The sequence below is a fragment of the Eleutherodactylus coqui genome, chromosome 5 (genome assembly GCF_035609145.1).
Source record: "Eleutherodactylus coqui strain aEleCoq1 chromosome 5, aEleCoq1.hap1, whole genome shotgun sequence".
NCBI lineage: Eukaryota > Metazoa > Chordata > Amphibia > Anura > Eleutherodactylidae > Eleutherodactylus > Eleutherodactylus coqui.
The window spans coordinates 61,303,257-61,319,638 of record NC_089841.1 but is presented as its reverse complement, the minus strand read 5'-3'; the positions used below and the strand labels follow the sequence as shown (position 1 = coordinate 61,319,638).

General features: G+C 41.0%; 1 protein-coding gene across 3 annotated transcripts in view; it reads left to right on the top strand.

Annotated features, from left to right (window-relative positions):
* Positions 1-16,382, top strand: part of SETBP1 (SET binding protein 1) — a 174,370-nt gene that overhangs the window by 21,592 nt on the left and 136,396 nt on the right. For all 3 annotated transcript variants that reach the window (XM_066602621.1, XM_066602619.1, XM_066602620.1), the window contains one exon: positions 3,322-3,952. In XM_066602621.1, the coding sequence (XP_066458718.1) occupies positions 3,461-3,952 (492 nt within the window). In that variant the 5' untranslated portion in view covers positions 3,322-3,460. The remainder of the gene's footprint in view (positions 1-3,321; positions 3,953-16,382) is intronic.

The following is a 16,382-nucleotide window of genomic DNA, read 5'->3' as shown; positions in this document are numbered from 1 at the left end:
ACTTACTAAAGGTTAGATGAGTGTTTCTTTAATTGATGGGGGAGTAAAAGCCTTTCTGTACGCCAGTTTTTCCTGGTGATGAAACTTGCATTATGGCTCATTTTGTTTCAAAAGAGTCTCTCATAGCATTTTGTTCATCTTACTGAAACTCCAGAAGATCCCTTTCTAATATTTGCAAACCAATTAATTTTTGGCTTAATACTAATATCTTGTGAAGAGCCACATTCACAGCTTTATTGTGTATCCTTCAGCCTACAGTAATGAGCAAGGAATATCCCAGTGATGTCTGCTGTGCAAGCCAAATGGAACCTGTTCCACCCGTGTCTACACAGTGAGAGGGAAGTGATTTATGTAGCACCTGTTTCAAAAGGAAGGGACTTAAGGCTACTGCTCAACTAGCAAACCTGAGACATCACTTAACCCCCTGTGTAAAAAGGCAGAATCTAGTTTATAGTTTCTTATAGAAATGTTTATAGGTCAGGGAGGATACTGTTTCCTCTTGTGCTAAGTCAGCATAGGCAGTCTTCTAGATCAGGCAATATATTCCTTGGGGAAAAGTAAGCAAATTAGCTCCTCTTCTTGGAAGAAGGAAAACGCCCTAATGCTACGTAGTGGGAGATGGCTACTGTATAAGTCCCTTAAGGCCTTGCCACATGACTAATAGCTTTCCCTTGGAGAAAATTCTGGTTTGGCTTCTATCTATTTGTAGACCTATTTGGTTTTCTTGTCCCTTATAGAGATGAGCGAGCACCAAAATGCTCGGGTCCTTGTTGTTGGAGTCGAGCTTTTCGTAAAATTCGAGAGCTCTATTCGAGTAATGAACCCCTTGAACAATGGGAGATTTGAGCATTTTCCTCTGCCTCTAATGCAATCTGTCTTTTGTGCCTTGTAGACCTATGGCTGAAGGCTGCCATCTGGGGTGGGGTAGTGTAGAACCCTATTTTGGCTTGAAATTTTGCTAAACGTTCAGTTTGGCATGAACCAGATTTGAGCTTTTAGCAAAGTTTTAACTGACATGGGATTTCCTAATTCAGTTTGCTCAAGACTATTCAATAATGCTGTCTAAGAGTCAGGGTGTTTTAGGGGTGTTGAGTCTGAATTATTTTGAACCAAAAGTTCCCCGGCAGAAATTTGTGCAAGAGTTTGACGAACCAACTGAACCCTTCAAACGTTCACTAATCAGGAGTACCAAGACTTAATTCCTTGGATGCTAATGTCTCAATTCAGTAATAATCCCTTGTTGGTGGCCTCATGTACATGAACGGAATGTCATCTTTTCACTTTGACACTGTTTTCTATCATGTATTTTACACATAGTGATAACATCTTGTAGCAGGTTCCCACCTTTAAACCAACAGATCAAAGAAACTATAGAAAACCAATTTCTAGGAAATGTTTGTCTGTTCAGAAATTTGATACAACATATTAAAAAGGCACACCCTCCGACTTCCTGCCATCTGTCTTAGACCCCTGTATAAACTCCTTGGGCTGTCTCTCTAGCTTCTGTTTAGAAGCAGAACAAGAGTTGTATATTGTATACTCTTTTAATATGTAGCTGGGGTCTCACAGAAATGTGTCACACTGCTGAGAAGAGATGGAGGGAATGCTTTGGCCATGTTCTCCTTGACCTGACTAGGTTGAAAACCACATTCCAAGATTCTTTTACTAGTTGTTTCATTGTTTGACTTTGCATGTTTCTTGGTTATTTGACATTTTTGAAATAAGTAATTTTTTCAGTTTTTTTTTTTTTTTTAAACTTTAATATAATTTATGCATATTTGTTAAACTCTTAACTTTCTTACCTGATATTTCTCGCTATATCAATGTGTGGAGTCAGTGCAGCCAATGTAATATATCCATAATGCGTGTGTTCCCCAAGAAAAACGCTGAAACCTATTTGAGATGTCGATCCAAAACTGTAGTAAAAAATGACCACCTAGGGTGGTGGGGGGAATAGCCAAGAAGATAAAATGCTCATAAAATATAAAAATCTGGTCTAATTAGGGGGTGGTGACTTGTGTAGAGGTTTAACTGTCATTGACAGGCACTTGTGTTTCGTTATTTCCATTGATTTCTTCCAAAAGGATGATAAAGCTAGATTCACACGGACAATCTTCATGCACGAGTTCTGTCCAATAGCGATATGGGCAGAACTTGTGAGTGAAGTAACTCATTGATCTCAATGTGTTTATAGACATGGGCGGTTTTCCTCTTGTTGTGAGATGGAAAAATCATTGCATGTCTTATTTTTGAAGAATTCCTTGCAAAGAATAGCCCATTATTTCCTATGGGATCTTTAAAAATGTGATGTGATTGGAAGCAATTGCATTTACTTCATATGCAAGAAAAACATACTTAAAACTCACAAGTACATAGGTGTGATGCGTTTTTTTTTTTTTTGGTTCTTGTTTTTTTTTGAAGCAAAACACGTTGCCTTTATAATAAGTTGAAGAGTGCAATATTTGTCTGAGAAACTCTGACTGATATTGCACTCCCCCATGTGAATCCATCCTTAGAGTTTCAAGTGAAAGGAAACTTTGTAGTTCCATCCCAGGTTACCACAGCACTGTGATAACACATTAGTTCCAAATGGCATAGTGATCAGCTGATCGGCAGGGGTCTTAGGCGGTGGACCTCACCGTTCAACTGTTGACGACCTCAAGATTTCAGTCCTAGGGCAAATCCTTTTAAAGGGGTTTGTTTTATAAAGATCTGTACAAGTGGCTTCTTTTCTGAAGGGATTGAGCCATCTTTGTCTTATGTGGATGGCCATTCATCTGAATGTCCACCATACAATGCTACCTTTCTCCTGGGAAGATTTGCTATTTTCTTGGGTTATCAGGAGCAGGACCTGTAATGATCTGATGAACGTGTAAGACCACCCCTTTTTTTTATTGTGTGTAGATTGCATTATGGGAGGTTGAATGACTCTGAAAAGGTTGCAGCTACTTATCGCTCAGATACTCCTATTAATTTGCTTCCGTGATTCTTTCAAACTTTCTTACTACTCACAATGGATTTAGTAGGAGTATCCGATTCCTCCTCTGTTACCACTTACCTTGGCAAGGGGTAGATATGAGAAGCTATAAGATGAGGCTTAAACATGGAATATAACCTGAGGGTTGAAAACAGAAGGTGCAAGGAGATCCATGCATATTAGATTGTAGTCAAAATCAGGAATTGAATGTGTGAGTGGCTTCCATTTAGTGGGTAATAAAGAATTTTGAAGATGTATTAAAATGGGATTTGTGAGTAAATGATGTCTGTGAAATTGACATTAGAATCATGTTCATTGAATTGCCTTTTGTTTCTTTTTTTCAGATTTCCAGTTCTCTCTGATCATTGCTGATTTTGGACTCTATATAAGGCGATCACTTATATACTGTTACTTCTATAGACCATTTTGCCAGTCCAACTCCAATATACTTTGGTCAAAAGTTAGTGGATTGTTGGATTTGCCATGGAGCAACGTGAAAACGTCGGTGGAAGCCGACAACGGTGTTGTGAGACAGACTTCCTGCCGTCTGTTTCTTCTGTGAAGACCTCAACATCTGGCTCGAGCGGTGGAGACAACACTTTGAAGCCAGCATCTGGGGCCACTAAGACTGGACCTGGAAATGGAGAATCTATGGAACCAGAAGAAGAGGATGAACTAGTATCTGGCAGAGATGTGGATTCAAACTCCAACGCAGACAGCGAGAAATGGGTGACGGGAGATGGGTTGGAAGAACAAGAGTTTTCCATCAAGGAGGCCAATTTTACCGAAGGAAGTCTAAAACTTAAAATTCAGACCACCAAGAGGGCAAAGAAGCCTCCGAAAAACCTGGAGAACTATATTTGCCCCCCAGAGATTAAAATTACTATAAAGCAATCTGGAGAGCAGAAACTCTCCAAGCCTGGGAAAAATAGCAAACCTGCAAAGGAAGACGAGAGAGCTCATATGAAAAAGAAGGTAAGGAAACCAAAGTTCTCGGTTTTTGTTAAGTTGTATTCAAGGAAAAGCTCAAGAAGTCTAACATTTACAAAACGTATTCTAAGTTGTTTGCAGTAGTGTTTCTCAACTTCACTTTTCAAGTACGCCCAACAGGTCATATTTTCAGGATTTCCTTAGTATTGCACAGGTGAAGTAATTCTTGTTCGTGCCTCAGAAATTGCCAATTGGGTCTCCTCAAATCATGACTTGTTTAGGGTACTTCAGGACTGAAGTTGAGAAACACTTGTTCATAGCAGACCATATACTGCTTTACATTTATAAGTGGGTACGTAAAGTAGACTGAACCTATAGACCCATGGAGAGGGAAGTCCAAAATGATATTGGCATCATTCTTTTCCCTATGGGAGACGTGAAACTTAGCAGGTCTCCTCTTTCCATCTTCAGATAACTTGGTAAACAACTGAGTGGAACCTATTTAAGGAGTTGTTCACATTGGGATTTTTGGGTTTCATTTTCCTGCTGTTATGTAGCTGGAAAAAGGCAGCCAATGCCTGAATGAAACAGTCCTATGATGAAACTGAACTGCGCAGAATGAACACCATTGACCATAAAGGGGTTTGTTCAGCTTCTGGTATTTTACAGTATGAAGTAGTACAGTATTCTGTACTATTTTGTTCTGTTTTTTTTTTTAAATGGAATTAAGCAACAGCGGTTCCAAACAGAACCTCTGATGCTGTTCTGAAGGAGCCCTAAGCCAAGTTGGTCACTTTTCCTTTGAGTGGGAAAAGGAAGTAAACAAATAGGGCATTTCAATGGAGACTACTTGGTTAGCTCTTAGAGTTAATATCCACCACTGTTCCCTATAGATCATGTGATGGTAAGAAGGGTTTCCCTCTCCAATGACGCAACACTAGCTAAGAAGGAATATGACCTGAGGGTTGAAAACAGAAGGTGCAAGGAAAGATCCATGCATATTAGATTGTAGTGCCTGGAAAAAGTCTCTGCTTGGAGTAAATACGACAAAAATGACTAGGTTTGGATCGAGCAAAGATGTCTGATTTTTTTTTTTTTTTTACCCTTTTCTGTGTATTCTCAAATGCAGATCGTATAGTATAGCCCAGATTACATAGACCTTATGTGTAACGTAGAGTATGAGTAGTATCACTATCATATACCCTATAGAGCCATAGATATTCTGGTGGACAAAATGTTTCATCTCCTGGGACTGAAAGTAGTGCAAGACGGAAGTGTTGTCCTCTGTACACAAACCACCAGTGTGACCTAGATTCATATGTTTGTCGGGGAGGAGGTTTGATGTTAACATTGTCTCATGGGTGAAGCATAGTATAAATCACATATGCTATTATCCTAAGAACTGGTTTTCTTTGTCCTCTCAACCAATAGTAGCAGACATCTGGTTTCTATTGATTACATTACAGTTCTTCTTACTCTGGGTGACTTATTTTAGTCTTAATTGACCTTTTTAATCACTTGACTTTTCTCTCTTAAAGGGGTTGTCGAGGGTTAGAAAACATGGCTGCTTTCTTCCAAATGCAGCATCCTCCTGTCCATGGGTTCTTTGATATTGCAATTCACCTCAATGTAACGGAGTTGCAATACGATACACAACCCTATGGACAAGGGTAGCGCTGTATTAAGAAAGCAGCCATGTTTTTCTAAGTCTTGGGCAACCCCCTTTTATGGTCTTTTAGTTGAAACAGTCTATTAGAGAACTGGTGGACAATGGTACAAAGGAAGATGGCTAGCTAATATTACTCCCTTCTGGCCATCTTGCGCTGTGTTTTTTAAATTTTTTTTTAAATTTCCCTCCTTTCCAACTAGTCTTGTCCATAGACTGTATTGCAGCTTTGTTCCATTCCCTTGAATACCAGATATAGCCTCTGCCCAAGAGTGGCACGGTTTTGAATTCTGCATAACTCTTTAAGGTCCGTTTCAGATGGCAGCAAACACTTGTGTTTTAGCAGCTGTATTAGACACAACTCCTGATCATTCAGGGCTCTACTGAGCCAAAATGGACTACTCGAGGGTTCACTGGTGTGTAGTTTTGATTTAGTTAAACTTGGAGTCTTCGTTTTGTGGTCATTTCCAGCCTGAGTCAAAAGAAAAATGTTTGGTACCATGTTGGCCAATAGAACAAGCGGCTTATTCTCAGTAAGAGAAATCAAGTAATCTTGCAGATTGATACCATTTAATGGCTAAACAAAAAGAATTGGTGTTACAGCAAGCTTTCAAAACTGCTTGGGTTACTTTCAGGATAAAGTAGCTTTAAAAGCTTACAGATCAATTATTTTTGTTAAAGGAGATGTCCCGCGCCGAAACGGGTTTTTTTTTTTTTAAACCCCCCCCCCGTTCGGCGCGAGACAACCCCGATGCAGGGGTTAAAAAAACCACCCGCACAGCGCTTACCTGAATCCCGGCGGTCCGGTGACTTCAATACTTACCGCTGAAGATGGCCGCCGGGATCTTCTACCTTCGTGGACCGCAGCTCTTCTGTGCGGTCCACTGCCGATTCCAGCCTCCTGATTGGCTGGAATCGGCACGTGACGGGGCGGAGCTACACGGAGCTACACGGAGCCCCATAGAGAAGAGGAGAAGACCCGGACTGCGCAAGCGCGGCTAATTTGGCCATCGGAGGGCGAAAATTAGTCGGCACCATGGAGACGAGGACGCCAGCAACGGAGCAGGTAAGTATAAAACTTTTTATAACTTCTGTATGGCTCATAATTAATGCACAATGTACATTACAAAGTGCATTATTATGGCCATACAGAAGTGTATAGACCCACTTGCTGCCTCGGGACATCTCCTTTAACTATTAAAAGGTATTCTATATACGCAGTTACTTTGTTTCTCTCACTGAGAACAGTTACCGCCTAAGGGCTCTCACATGAGCGTTCTTTACTGTGTACTACACGCGTGAGTTTCGCGCATATAATACGTGGTAACTAACTCTACATTACTGGCAATGGTGCCTCTCACACACGTGTGAACTGCACACGCAAAAAAGGGGACCTCTACCATTTAGTACTTATCAGACTGTATTACATCTCAGAGCTGCATTCACAATTCTGCTGGTTTAGTCAACAGACTTCCAAAGCTAGCCACCCAATAAGTCATCTGTCGGATGATTTGTACAAATAATCCCATAGTTTTTGGGATCTGAAAATAAAAAAAAAAACATGGCCATGGTATGAAGTAAGTCTGTTCTTGCCTAAAGGTTCCCTCGTACAGTACAGGAGCCCCAGTCACTGCCTCCCTGAACCTAGAAGAAGCTGGTAGCAATCACATGCACAATTAACAGCATGTGACCGATTCTAGCTGCTTCCCGGTTTGGAACGGCGGTGACCGGGGCTCATGTGCTGTACGAGGAAACCTTTAGGTAGGAACAGACTGATATTGGATACTTAACAGAGGCAAGTATAGACTTATTTCTTTCTTTTACACCAGTCCATGGCTTTGCAAAAAATGGCATGATTGGTCGGATCTGGCCTATCATGTCATATATACTTGCAATTTGGGCCACGTCGGTGCCCTATTGGTGGCCGCTTGTACCTGAGACAACTCAGACCCCTGTTTACATGGGTCAATCATTTATGAATGACTTCTGTTAAAAGTGAATGGAGGCAGACCTCCGGAAGCAATTACCGGCTGCTCCGTTGCCATTCACAGAGTGACTATTGCTCCAGTGTAAGAGCATGGGAGCAATAGTCGCTGGGGAGGCTGCAGGCACTAATGCGCTTGACAGTTGTCTTGTGTAAAGATAGCCACAAATTTAAGGTAACTGTTGCCCAAAATGAATTTTTATCCCAAGTGTATGGCTAGTTTAATAGTCCAGCTCCTGTAATCCCTGGTGACTTGCTTTCTGGGAGGGTGTTTCTTTTCTCATACATGTTTGGTGCTGCAATTACCTAGACACTGAATAAGCAAGGGGTGCCAGGAGATATAAGCTCATCAGCCTGCAGAATTATGATTCCAGCACTGGATGCAACTGGGTTACATTCTTCTATGTATGTTAAATGAATATGATTGTCAAAGAAACCCTACTGATGGTAGTAAAAATAATTAGCACCATGAATAATGAGAGTTGAGCAGCATGTGTTTTGCAGAGTGAACACAGTGCTTGTATTAGTTGTTTGCATGTGTTGACATATGCGTTGGGATCTGCTAAGTTCTCCGGCTCACGCTGAAGTTGTAACAATTGGTTTGCAAACTACAGAAATGGATTTTGTTCCCTGCTGATATTTTAAAGCACATTTCTCGGCTAATGTTTACATATGGCTCAGTGGCATGAATTGTGCTATATCGATGCAAATAACGCCAGGTGGTAAACCACAGAAAGTTTGAAAGTCATTTAAATAACAGCATGGTGGTGGACAGAGCCTGGCAGTACCCGGCGCTCTGGATGATGGGATGTTATTGACCTCAACTGGTGTCTTGAATGGAAGGTGTAAGATACATTTGATGGTCTTGTTTTACCAGCTGCCAGTCATGGTAGAAAATAAAATGCATTTTAAGTCTTCATGCAGAACTTAAGAATTTCTTTTGATGCCTGGAAGACCTTTCCATAAAAAATTGATGATGGAGATCCAGTATCTGCCACCATAGTTGTTTTTGTTTTTAACCATTTCTGGTTATTTTTTTAATTAATCATCATTGGCAAATCGGTGAGAAATTTTGCTCTGTACCCAGTCTGAGCTACTAGTGGGATCGGGGGCGTAGCTAAAGACTCATAGGCCCAGGTCAATAGTTTATCCTGGGTCCCCTTAATTTCCGTTAACCCAGAGGCGTAACTTGAAGCTTCTGTGCCCCAATGCAAAATTTGTAACAGGGCCCCAACTATCATCCTTTATTCATAGTACTGGGCTCCCTATATGGAGAAGAGAGGACCTATGGGCCCCCTAAGGCTCAGGGGCCTGGGTGCAACCGCATCCCCTATAGTTACGCCAGTGGGTATGATGCAGCACACAAAGCTAGTATTAAATCTGGCCATATATTTCAAATAACGATCTACTGTTCAATCCGTGGGATTATTGTATGAACAATCCTACCAACAACCATGAAGAGGGTTTTCCAGGAAGGAAAGAAACTGTTTGGCAAATGATAGAGCAGTGTAGGCTGATCATGCCACATGCTTACAATTTCGGCCATGAAATTTTCACACCGACGAATCGGTTCTTTAGCAAACTTTTGTTTACCCTTGTCCATCGCAAACAACCATTTGCATTAACTTTTTCAAACAACGGTTGCCTGAAATGGCCAAAATTTGCTATTTTGGCCTACCACTAGCCTATGTAAATGGCCGCCTTGAAAGGTTTACCCAGTTATAAACTACTGCTGACCAATCCCAAGTGTCTGATCCCATCGATCTACAATTGACGACCTATTAATAGCTTACATATGAACAATGTTTTTAAGGCTTGGTTTCCATATGTCCGGCAATCTTGTGTCCCTTCCTTCCCCCTCTGACATGGTAGTAAAACCCCAGAAGGAAACCTGATGCCAGAATCGATGCCATAGTTTCCAATGAGATGATACTTTACTAGCTATACTCCTGTAGTACTACACCTTTTTCTTATAGCTACTGCTTATATCACAAATGTAATCTCTTCTTCTACACATGGTTTGTTTTCCATGCACAGCGCCACTCTTGTTTATTGACTGTTCATGGTACTGAAACTCTCACTTATTTGAGTGAATACCAGACATCCCATAACAGGAGTGGTGTTATTTTTCGGAAAATACAAAAGCAGTCAATTTTTTTTTTTTTTTTTTTATCTCCTACAACCCATTTAAGAGATTTCCATTGTGAGCATGGCTTATTCAGCATCACCCTTCTGTTTTATCCATGGACCATGGAGGATAATGGGATTCACATGTTAGCGCAGCGGATTAATATCTGAATCTCAATGGATTTCCTGAACTTTATCTGCCAGTTCACATGTGTTCTAAGGCAATAAGTCATAGCCATTTTGAAATCCCTCATTAATGTGTTCCTGTCTTATATCCCATCCTGCCACTCCACAGATGTTTTCATCATTTTTCTTGCTCTACGCTTGGCAAGCCCTAAAATAAATGGATATTCCACATAATGCGTGAGGGTTCCAAAAATTTTGGGATTCTCATCTTCTTTCTGCCTAATGTCTCTTTTTGCCAAGAAGCGGGTATCAAGAAAATTTCCACCTGTTTGCCATAACTACAAATCCCCCACATAACCTCACAGCCCCATTGGGTTTAAAGGACATTGAATGTTTTGAGAGTAGAAGAGAATAGAGCCAGAATGATATTTTTGCCTTCTACGTTCTTCTCTGTTTAAAGGAAGTCTGTGAGGCATGTGCTGTCCAAACCAGGTAGGTACTAAGAGAAGAAGCTTGATATGTTCCCCATAAAATGCCGGGACTAAGGAGATGGCAATAGTTTAATGTTGCATGAGCTGTATGTAAATTAGCTGCAATCTGTTTAATGGACAATCCTTGCAGCTTGGGTCTGCTCAGTAATCCACAGCACTTAGACACTACCCAATGACTGCGGCCCACAGCTCTTGAGTTTGTAGACGTTAAGGGAAGAGCCTGTGGATTATTGGGCAGACATGGTCTGAATCACGAGCTGCAAGACTGCCAATTGCATGGACTGCAGATCATTTACATTGCATAAAAATTTCACCATCTACTTCATGCCTGATTTTTTTTTTTTTTTTTTTTTTCTTTTCATGGGAACATAGGGTATGATTAATCTTCTCTTTGTAGCACCTACTTGGTTTTGGTAGTACTTTATGGGACATATTGGCACACAGACTTCCTTTTAAAAGGGACACTCAAGGAAAACACAATTTTCCATCCCTTCCTCTCACTCAATTGCCTGTCCCATTCTTAAGGACTCCTATGTATATTGCACTCCCTTCCATGCAGTGCAGCCTACTGTCTTATTCTTAGCATCAAGATGGTGAATAAGTATGTCACTTTCTCACTTTCTCTATACTCTAGCATTCCTGTCAGGGCTGGGACGAGACAGGGTCCAGCTCACCAGGATCAGGTTAGGCATGCAGATGGTGTGGTCTTTGGGGAGGAACAAGGGCCTACCTGCAGCCTTGTCATCGGGGTCCTCCAAGGAGAACTTTAGCTCAACTTCCTCTGCCCTGTTCTGGTCCCTCGGCATTGGGGATGTACTTGCTGTCCTGCCATCTGCTAATAATCTGGCCCTTTGCCTTTGTTAGGGTGCTTCTACACAAGACAACCTGTTTAGTGCAGATACCTGATAGGCTATCCTAGCAATGATCATTATTGTGCTGTTATACAGGTACAACCATAGCTTCCATTCACAGTGAACAGTCGTTCTTGATGAATGACTGCCTGTTTACACAGGCCAATGGGCGTTTAGTATTATGCACGCAAAACTGAATAACGGAGCAAATTTTATCATTCCGTAGTGTATTCATTTAAACGCTACAATCATTCAGATTCTCGCTGATCGCGGGAAACTGAACGATTTCTTGGCAAATCTAAAAGGGCCCTTAGAGATTTCCAACGGTCACTAAGCTACTGAGCCTCGTATCTTTTTTGATGGTCTTTATCAATAAATGAATAGTTTTGATTCTTCTGTGTTTTTTTTTTTTTTTTTTTTGATTGTTGGATTTTCACTTTCTATCTAAATTTGATCCAGTCTTCACTTTTATATGTGAGTGTTGATTCCTCCCCCCCCCCCCCCCATCCCCCTTCCCAAGTTGCGAAATTGAAACATCGACCAAGGATGTTTGTTTTCTGTCTACCAGCTATGGCGTCCCTGATCTGGAACATTACATTTTAACAAGGTGTTTATATAGAACATAAGAGAAGGTATGTGGAGTCATCACGGAGTTTTACATAATGTATTGCAGGAAGGTTGCACAGAAAATAGGCCACCCTGGGAATGCTGGACTACTACTACTACTATTTGCATGCTAAGGCCTGGGTCTGGGGGAATAAATTTCCTCCTTGTGGAAAACGCCAAGTTTGTGTAGAGTCTTTAGATGGGCCATGCAGTGCTTTCTGGGAAAATAGTATGCAAACAAGGGATAGGAAAGTTCCTCCACAGCACCACCTATTGGAAGGTAGCTACTCTTAAAGTCAGTGTCTAATTATTCAGTAGGCCTTGCAATATGTTTAAGGATATAAGCCAAACCAAAGTAGTCTCAGAGGGTTGTCTTTTTTTCCTCCAAGAGTAGACTTTGGTTTTGCTTATATCCTTATTTCTATTGCAAGGTCTGTTTGAATAGTTAAACATTGACTTATAGGGAAACAACCTTCTCGTAGGTGTTGTAGAGGTATTTGTCCAATCCCTATTTGCATGCTAAAGCCTACTAGGGTTGAGGCAGGCTGTCCTAATGGATCTTATAAATAACGTATAGTTTTATCATGGTTTCTATTACATTGCCTATGGAAACAAAAATAGCTCCCAGTAATTGTCAATGAAGATTTGTCCTACTTTGCTCAGCTCCTAGCCCTTTCTTACTATGCTTTTGGAAAAACTAACACTTTGGCTTGCCACTAAGAGCATCTCGGCCAGCTTTTAGAGTCTTACATTGCAAATGCTGCTGTGCAAAAAGGCCTTTCAAGACCTTACCTTGCAAAAGGTCTACAAGGTCCTCCAAGGCCTGCTAATGTTGCCTAATAGGGTGGCTCCCTTCCATTAGGTGGTGTCACGGTAGAGGATTTTTCCATAAATCCTTGGCATGGCTTTTTCTTAGGGAGTATTGCACAGCTTAGAAGACTCCTTACACTCTTGGGGTGCTCTCCACAAGGTAGAACATTAAAACCCCAGGAAAACCTTGCTTATAGTAGACTAGGAATTATGGGTGTCTGTCCCTATGGAAGCTTTAATGTCTGCCATATTGGTTGGCACATTGACAGCCGAGGATAGCTCTTGAACTCCAATTTGCTGGAGTCTTTTTGATTTCATAGGAAAATGTTCTTTACCATCCAGGACGTTCACCTGCTTGACATTGCGGTCTCTGGTTCTTTATTTGGAGACCTGTTTAGCCTTCAAATGTTCTGTCATTTGTTATATTAGGAGCCCAGTGCATTGATGACGTCCATTCTAATAATAGCAACCTGCGAAGGTTTCAGCACATTTTCCATGCATGATTCATAACCTGAGCACATTCCATGCTCACAGACAAGATAATATGATGTTGGATCCACCCTGCTGGTTCGTATCTTCCTTCCCCAGTGTGTGCAGAGAGGCTCTTGGAGAGCGCAGGACACCATCTGCTCTACTGGATGCTGCAAAGAATCAAGAGAAAATACCAATAGCTCTTTGTTGAGGACGAAAAATAAAATAAGGCCCCGTTGTATTTGTAAAGTGTGAGAGTGTCTGGTATTGTGTTTCCCTTCTCCCCCTGAGGGGAGGTTGTTTCTTTCTTTCTTCTTTAGCCTTTGATTCAATTCCCTGCCACTCTGAGAACAAGTCAGAGGTTGCAGCTGCTGGTGTCGGCTATACACGGGGAGTTCCATGGTTTGTGAGTTGCATGTGTTAATTTAGGGAATTCAGGGATGCTGACCGCTTTCCCATGTGTCCGTTATAAAAAGAACTGTCCTTTCGGGTTATTTTCAGACTCTCCAGAACAGACCACAGGCTTTGCATGCATTTGCGTTTTGATACAGAATGAGTCAAAATGCAGCAACCACCCAAAATTTAGGCTTGGTCAAGGCATCTTTTAAAATGATTGCACAGTAGGGGGTAAGCTAGGACATCCACTTTTGACTTTCTCTACTTAGGATTCTTCATGATTAGAAATATTCTTCCATGTAACAACTGTATCCATATCTGTAGGCTTACTTCAAAAGGGAATTAGTCTGTAGCTTTTTGCATCCCTAAATTTCCATCACTTTTACTGTTGGAGCTTAGTTAACTGTAAGGTGTTCTTATATGAAGAAATGTAATCCCTTATGTGTGTAGCAAGCTTGAGTCTGGTACCCTATATATGTATATTAAGTTTAGTTTAGTACCATATTCATCTAGTAAGGTTGTTCCTGCAATCTTGCCTAGCTACATCAAAGTAAGCTTGGTTCTGGTACTTGATCCATGTAGTAAGATTGGTTCTGGTACTCTATGTACTAAGCTTGTACAAGTACGAGGAAGGCTATCCCTCCCGACTAACATGCATGTGGCTTTCAGTTACCGAAAGCGGACTTCCAGAGCCTTAAACTGCCGGAGGACTAAAAGTGCCTAGGTAACTATGAACTGTAAATATGGCCCTGTCCACATGTATTTGCAAATTACCTTGTAACAGTTATGGAGATGGAGCTTCTTGGTAGATGTGTTACAGTGGTCAGGTACACCAAATATGACTTTTTTTTGAGGTCTCGGACTATGGATGCCTGTGTTAAAAGACCCTACCCAATGCCCAGACTGGCCAATAGTACCTACATGGAAAGTACTGGCCAATCAAAGCAGAATGTATTGTCTTTGACTACCTGATACAGTGTACATTAGTTTGCATCCTTAGTCTGAGTAGCGATGCAGCCATCTTTGTCTGATTGGTGGGTCGTTTTAACATATTTCTATTATGACCAACAGTAGCCCGTTGGACCTCCTTTGGCGTCCAGAATCACAGCAATTTGTTGTATAGTTTCAACTAGGTATTGGAACTATTCTGCAGGAATGTTGGCCTATTCGGACAGGAAGCTTCTTGCAGTTACAGATGGAGATACTGACCTGCTTTGAACTGACTGGCAGTTTTTATGAAGCCCTGGCTAGTCTAGCACCAGCTTGACTATAGTTAACTCTTTATAACCGGTCAAGGTCCCAGCTCACAGGGACTCTCCTGGCGTTGCGCACGTCTTGTCATATTACTTTCTGTGCTCCTCTGTGCATGCAAATGGACCTAGTAAAATGACTTCTCTATCTACCGGTTTACTCTCCTGGATTTTGTGCCTTCAGGCAGTTTTCAAATTTTGTATGCAGCCATATATACATTTTTGTAAATCACACTCCAGAACTAGTGTTATGTAGATGAAGTTCTGCATTCCGCCTTGTTGAAAAGCTACATGGTACAAGCTTCGGAAATTAGCATACAACTGTTCAGTCCAGGGCCATTTGTTGCTTTCGGCAAAGAACAATCTTTGAAAGACCCTTTAAATCAGATTTTTTTTTTTTTTCTTTTTCCCAGCCTTTCAGTTTGACTACATCTTCTTCTATAGAAGCACGGACTCGCGCTCAGATTAGTGTATTTACATTTGAGGCATCTGCTTGGTTTACATTTTATCTGGGCAGCTGATCTGGGGGATGTACAATGGTGGATATTGAATTAACTGTCATTGCATAAAAAATTAGTCAATGAAAACTACACTCAATAGGGCTTTTGTAACCGTATACGACGAGGCTAGAAATTTTATCCCATACAAGCACATGGCTTTCCAACTGTGACTGATCACATTTGTGTCTGTGTAACAAGCTACTGACGGGCCTGAACTTCAAATGCCAACTGCTTGAGAATTCAAGGTCAACGTGACCTTGGTGGTGGTGGTGAAGCCTTCCTGGATTTGCTAAAGAGAGATGTCTTCATACTATCAGAGTGAAGAATAAACATATTAATCTAGATTTTTTTTTTTTTCTCAAGAGAAAGGTGGTGTTAATTTTAACAGGCTGAGATAATAATTAGTTGTAGGAATCCTTGCTAGTCCTGGCAATGCGTTGACGCCCAAGAACATCAAGAGATGTTTTGACTTGCTTTGACAGTTTTGTTAAAATATTAGCTAAGAGCTTTATTAAGTACAAATCTATAAGAAGTCTAAAAAATATAATCGTCTTATACAATGAGCTATATTACCCATATTCATCAATCTTGATGTAGGATGATGGAAAGGCAAGCTAGTATAAATGCAGGGAGAGTCTAAGAAGAACTCGAGGAACAATGTATAAGCCGCTGAGTTTGGTTGGTCCACCTATTACATTTTTTAGGCTAGGTGGTTAGTTTTTGATACTGTTTGTGAGGTCCTCTATGCAAATGTAATTTAGGAGTTTGTATTATATCTGCATCCTTATTACTATCGAGGCAAGTACCTATATGAAGTCCTGAATTGTAAAATTCTGCAATATTTATTGATTCTTGTTATCAAGCCGTCTATTACATGCTTCCGAACAGGAGCTACAGGATTTCTCTTTGAAACCTTGGAATCCAGAGCAAACTGTTGGACTTTTGACATCGCTTGACCTGAAGCATTATTTCTTGTGAAGCAATGTGACATTTTAATCTATGAATTAAAGATTAGCTGATGGGGTTGGAACTTGTGCTGCAGGCTAAAGCATCATCTGACTCTGATAGCTGATAAGGAACTGCACTAAGTATGCCTGGCCAGCCATTGCTTGCTGGGACATGTTGGGATTTGTACTTCGACAATAGCTTGAGCACTGTAGGTTGACTCCCTTAGTTTTCTTTAGTCATGGTTAACCG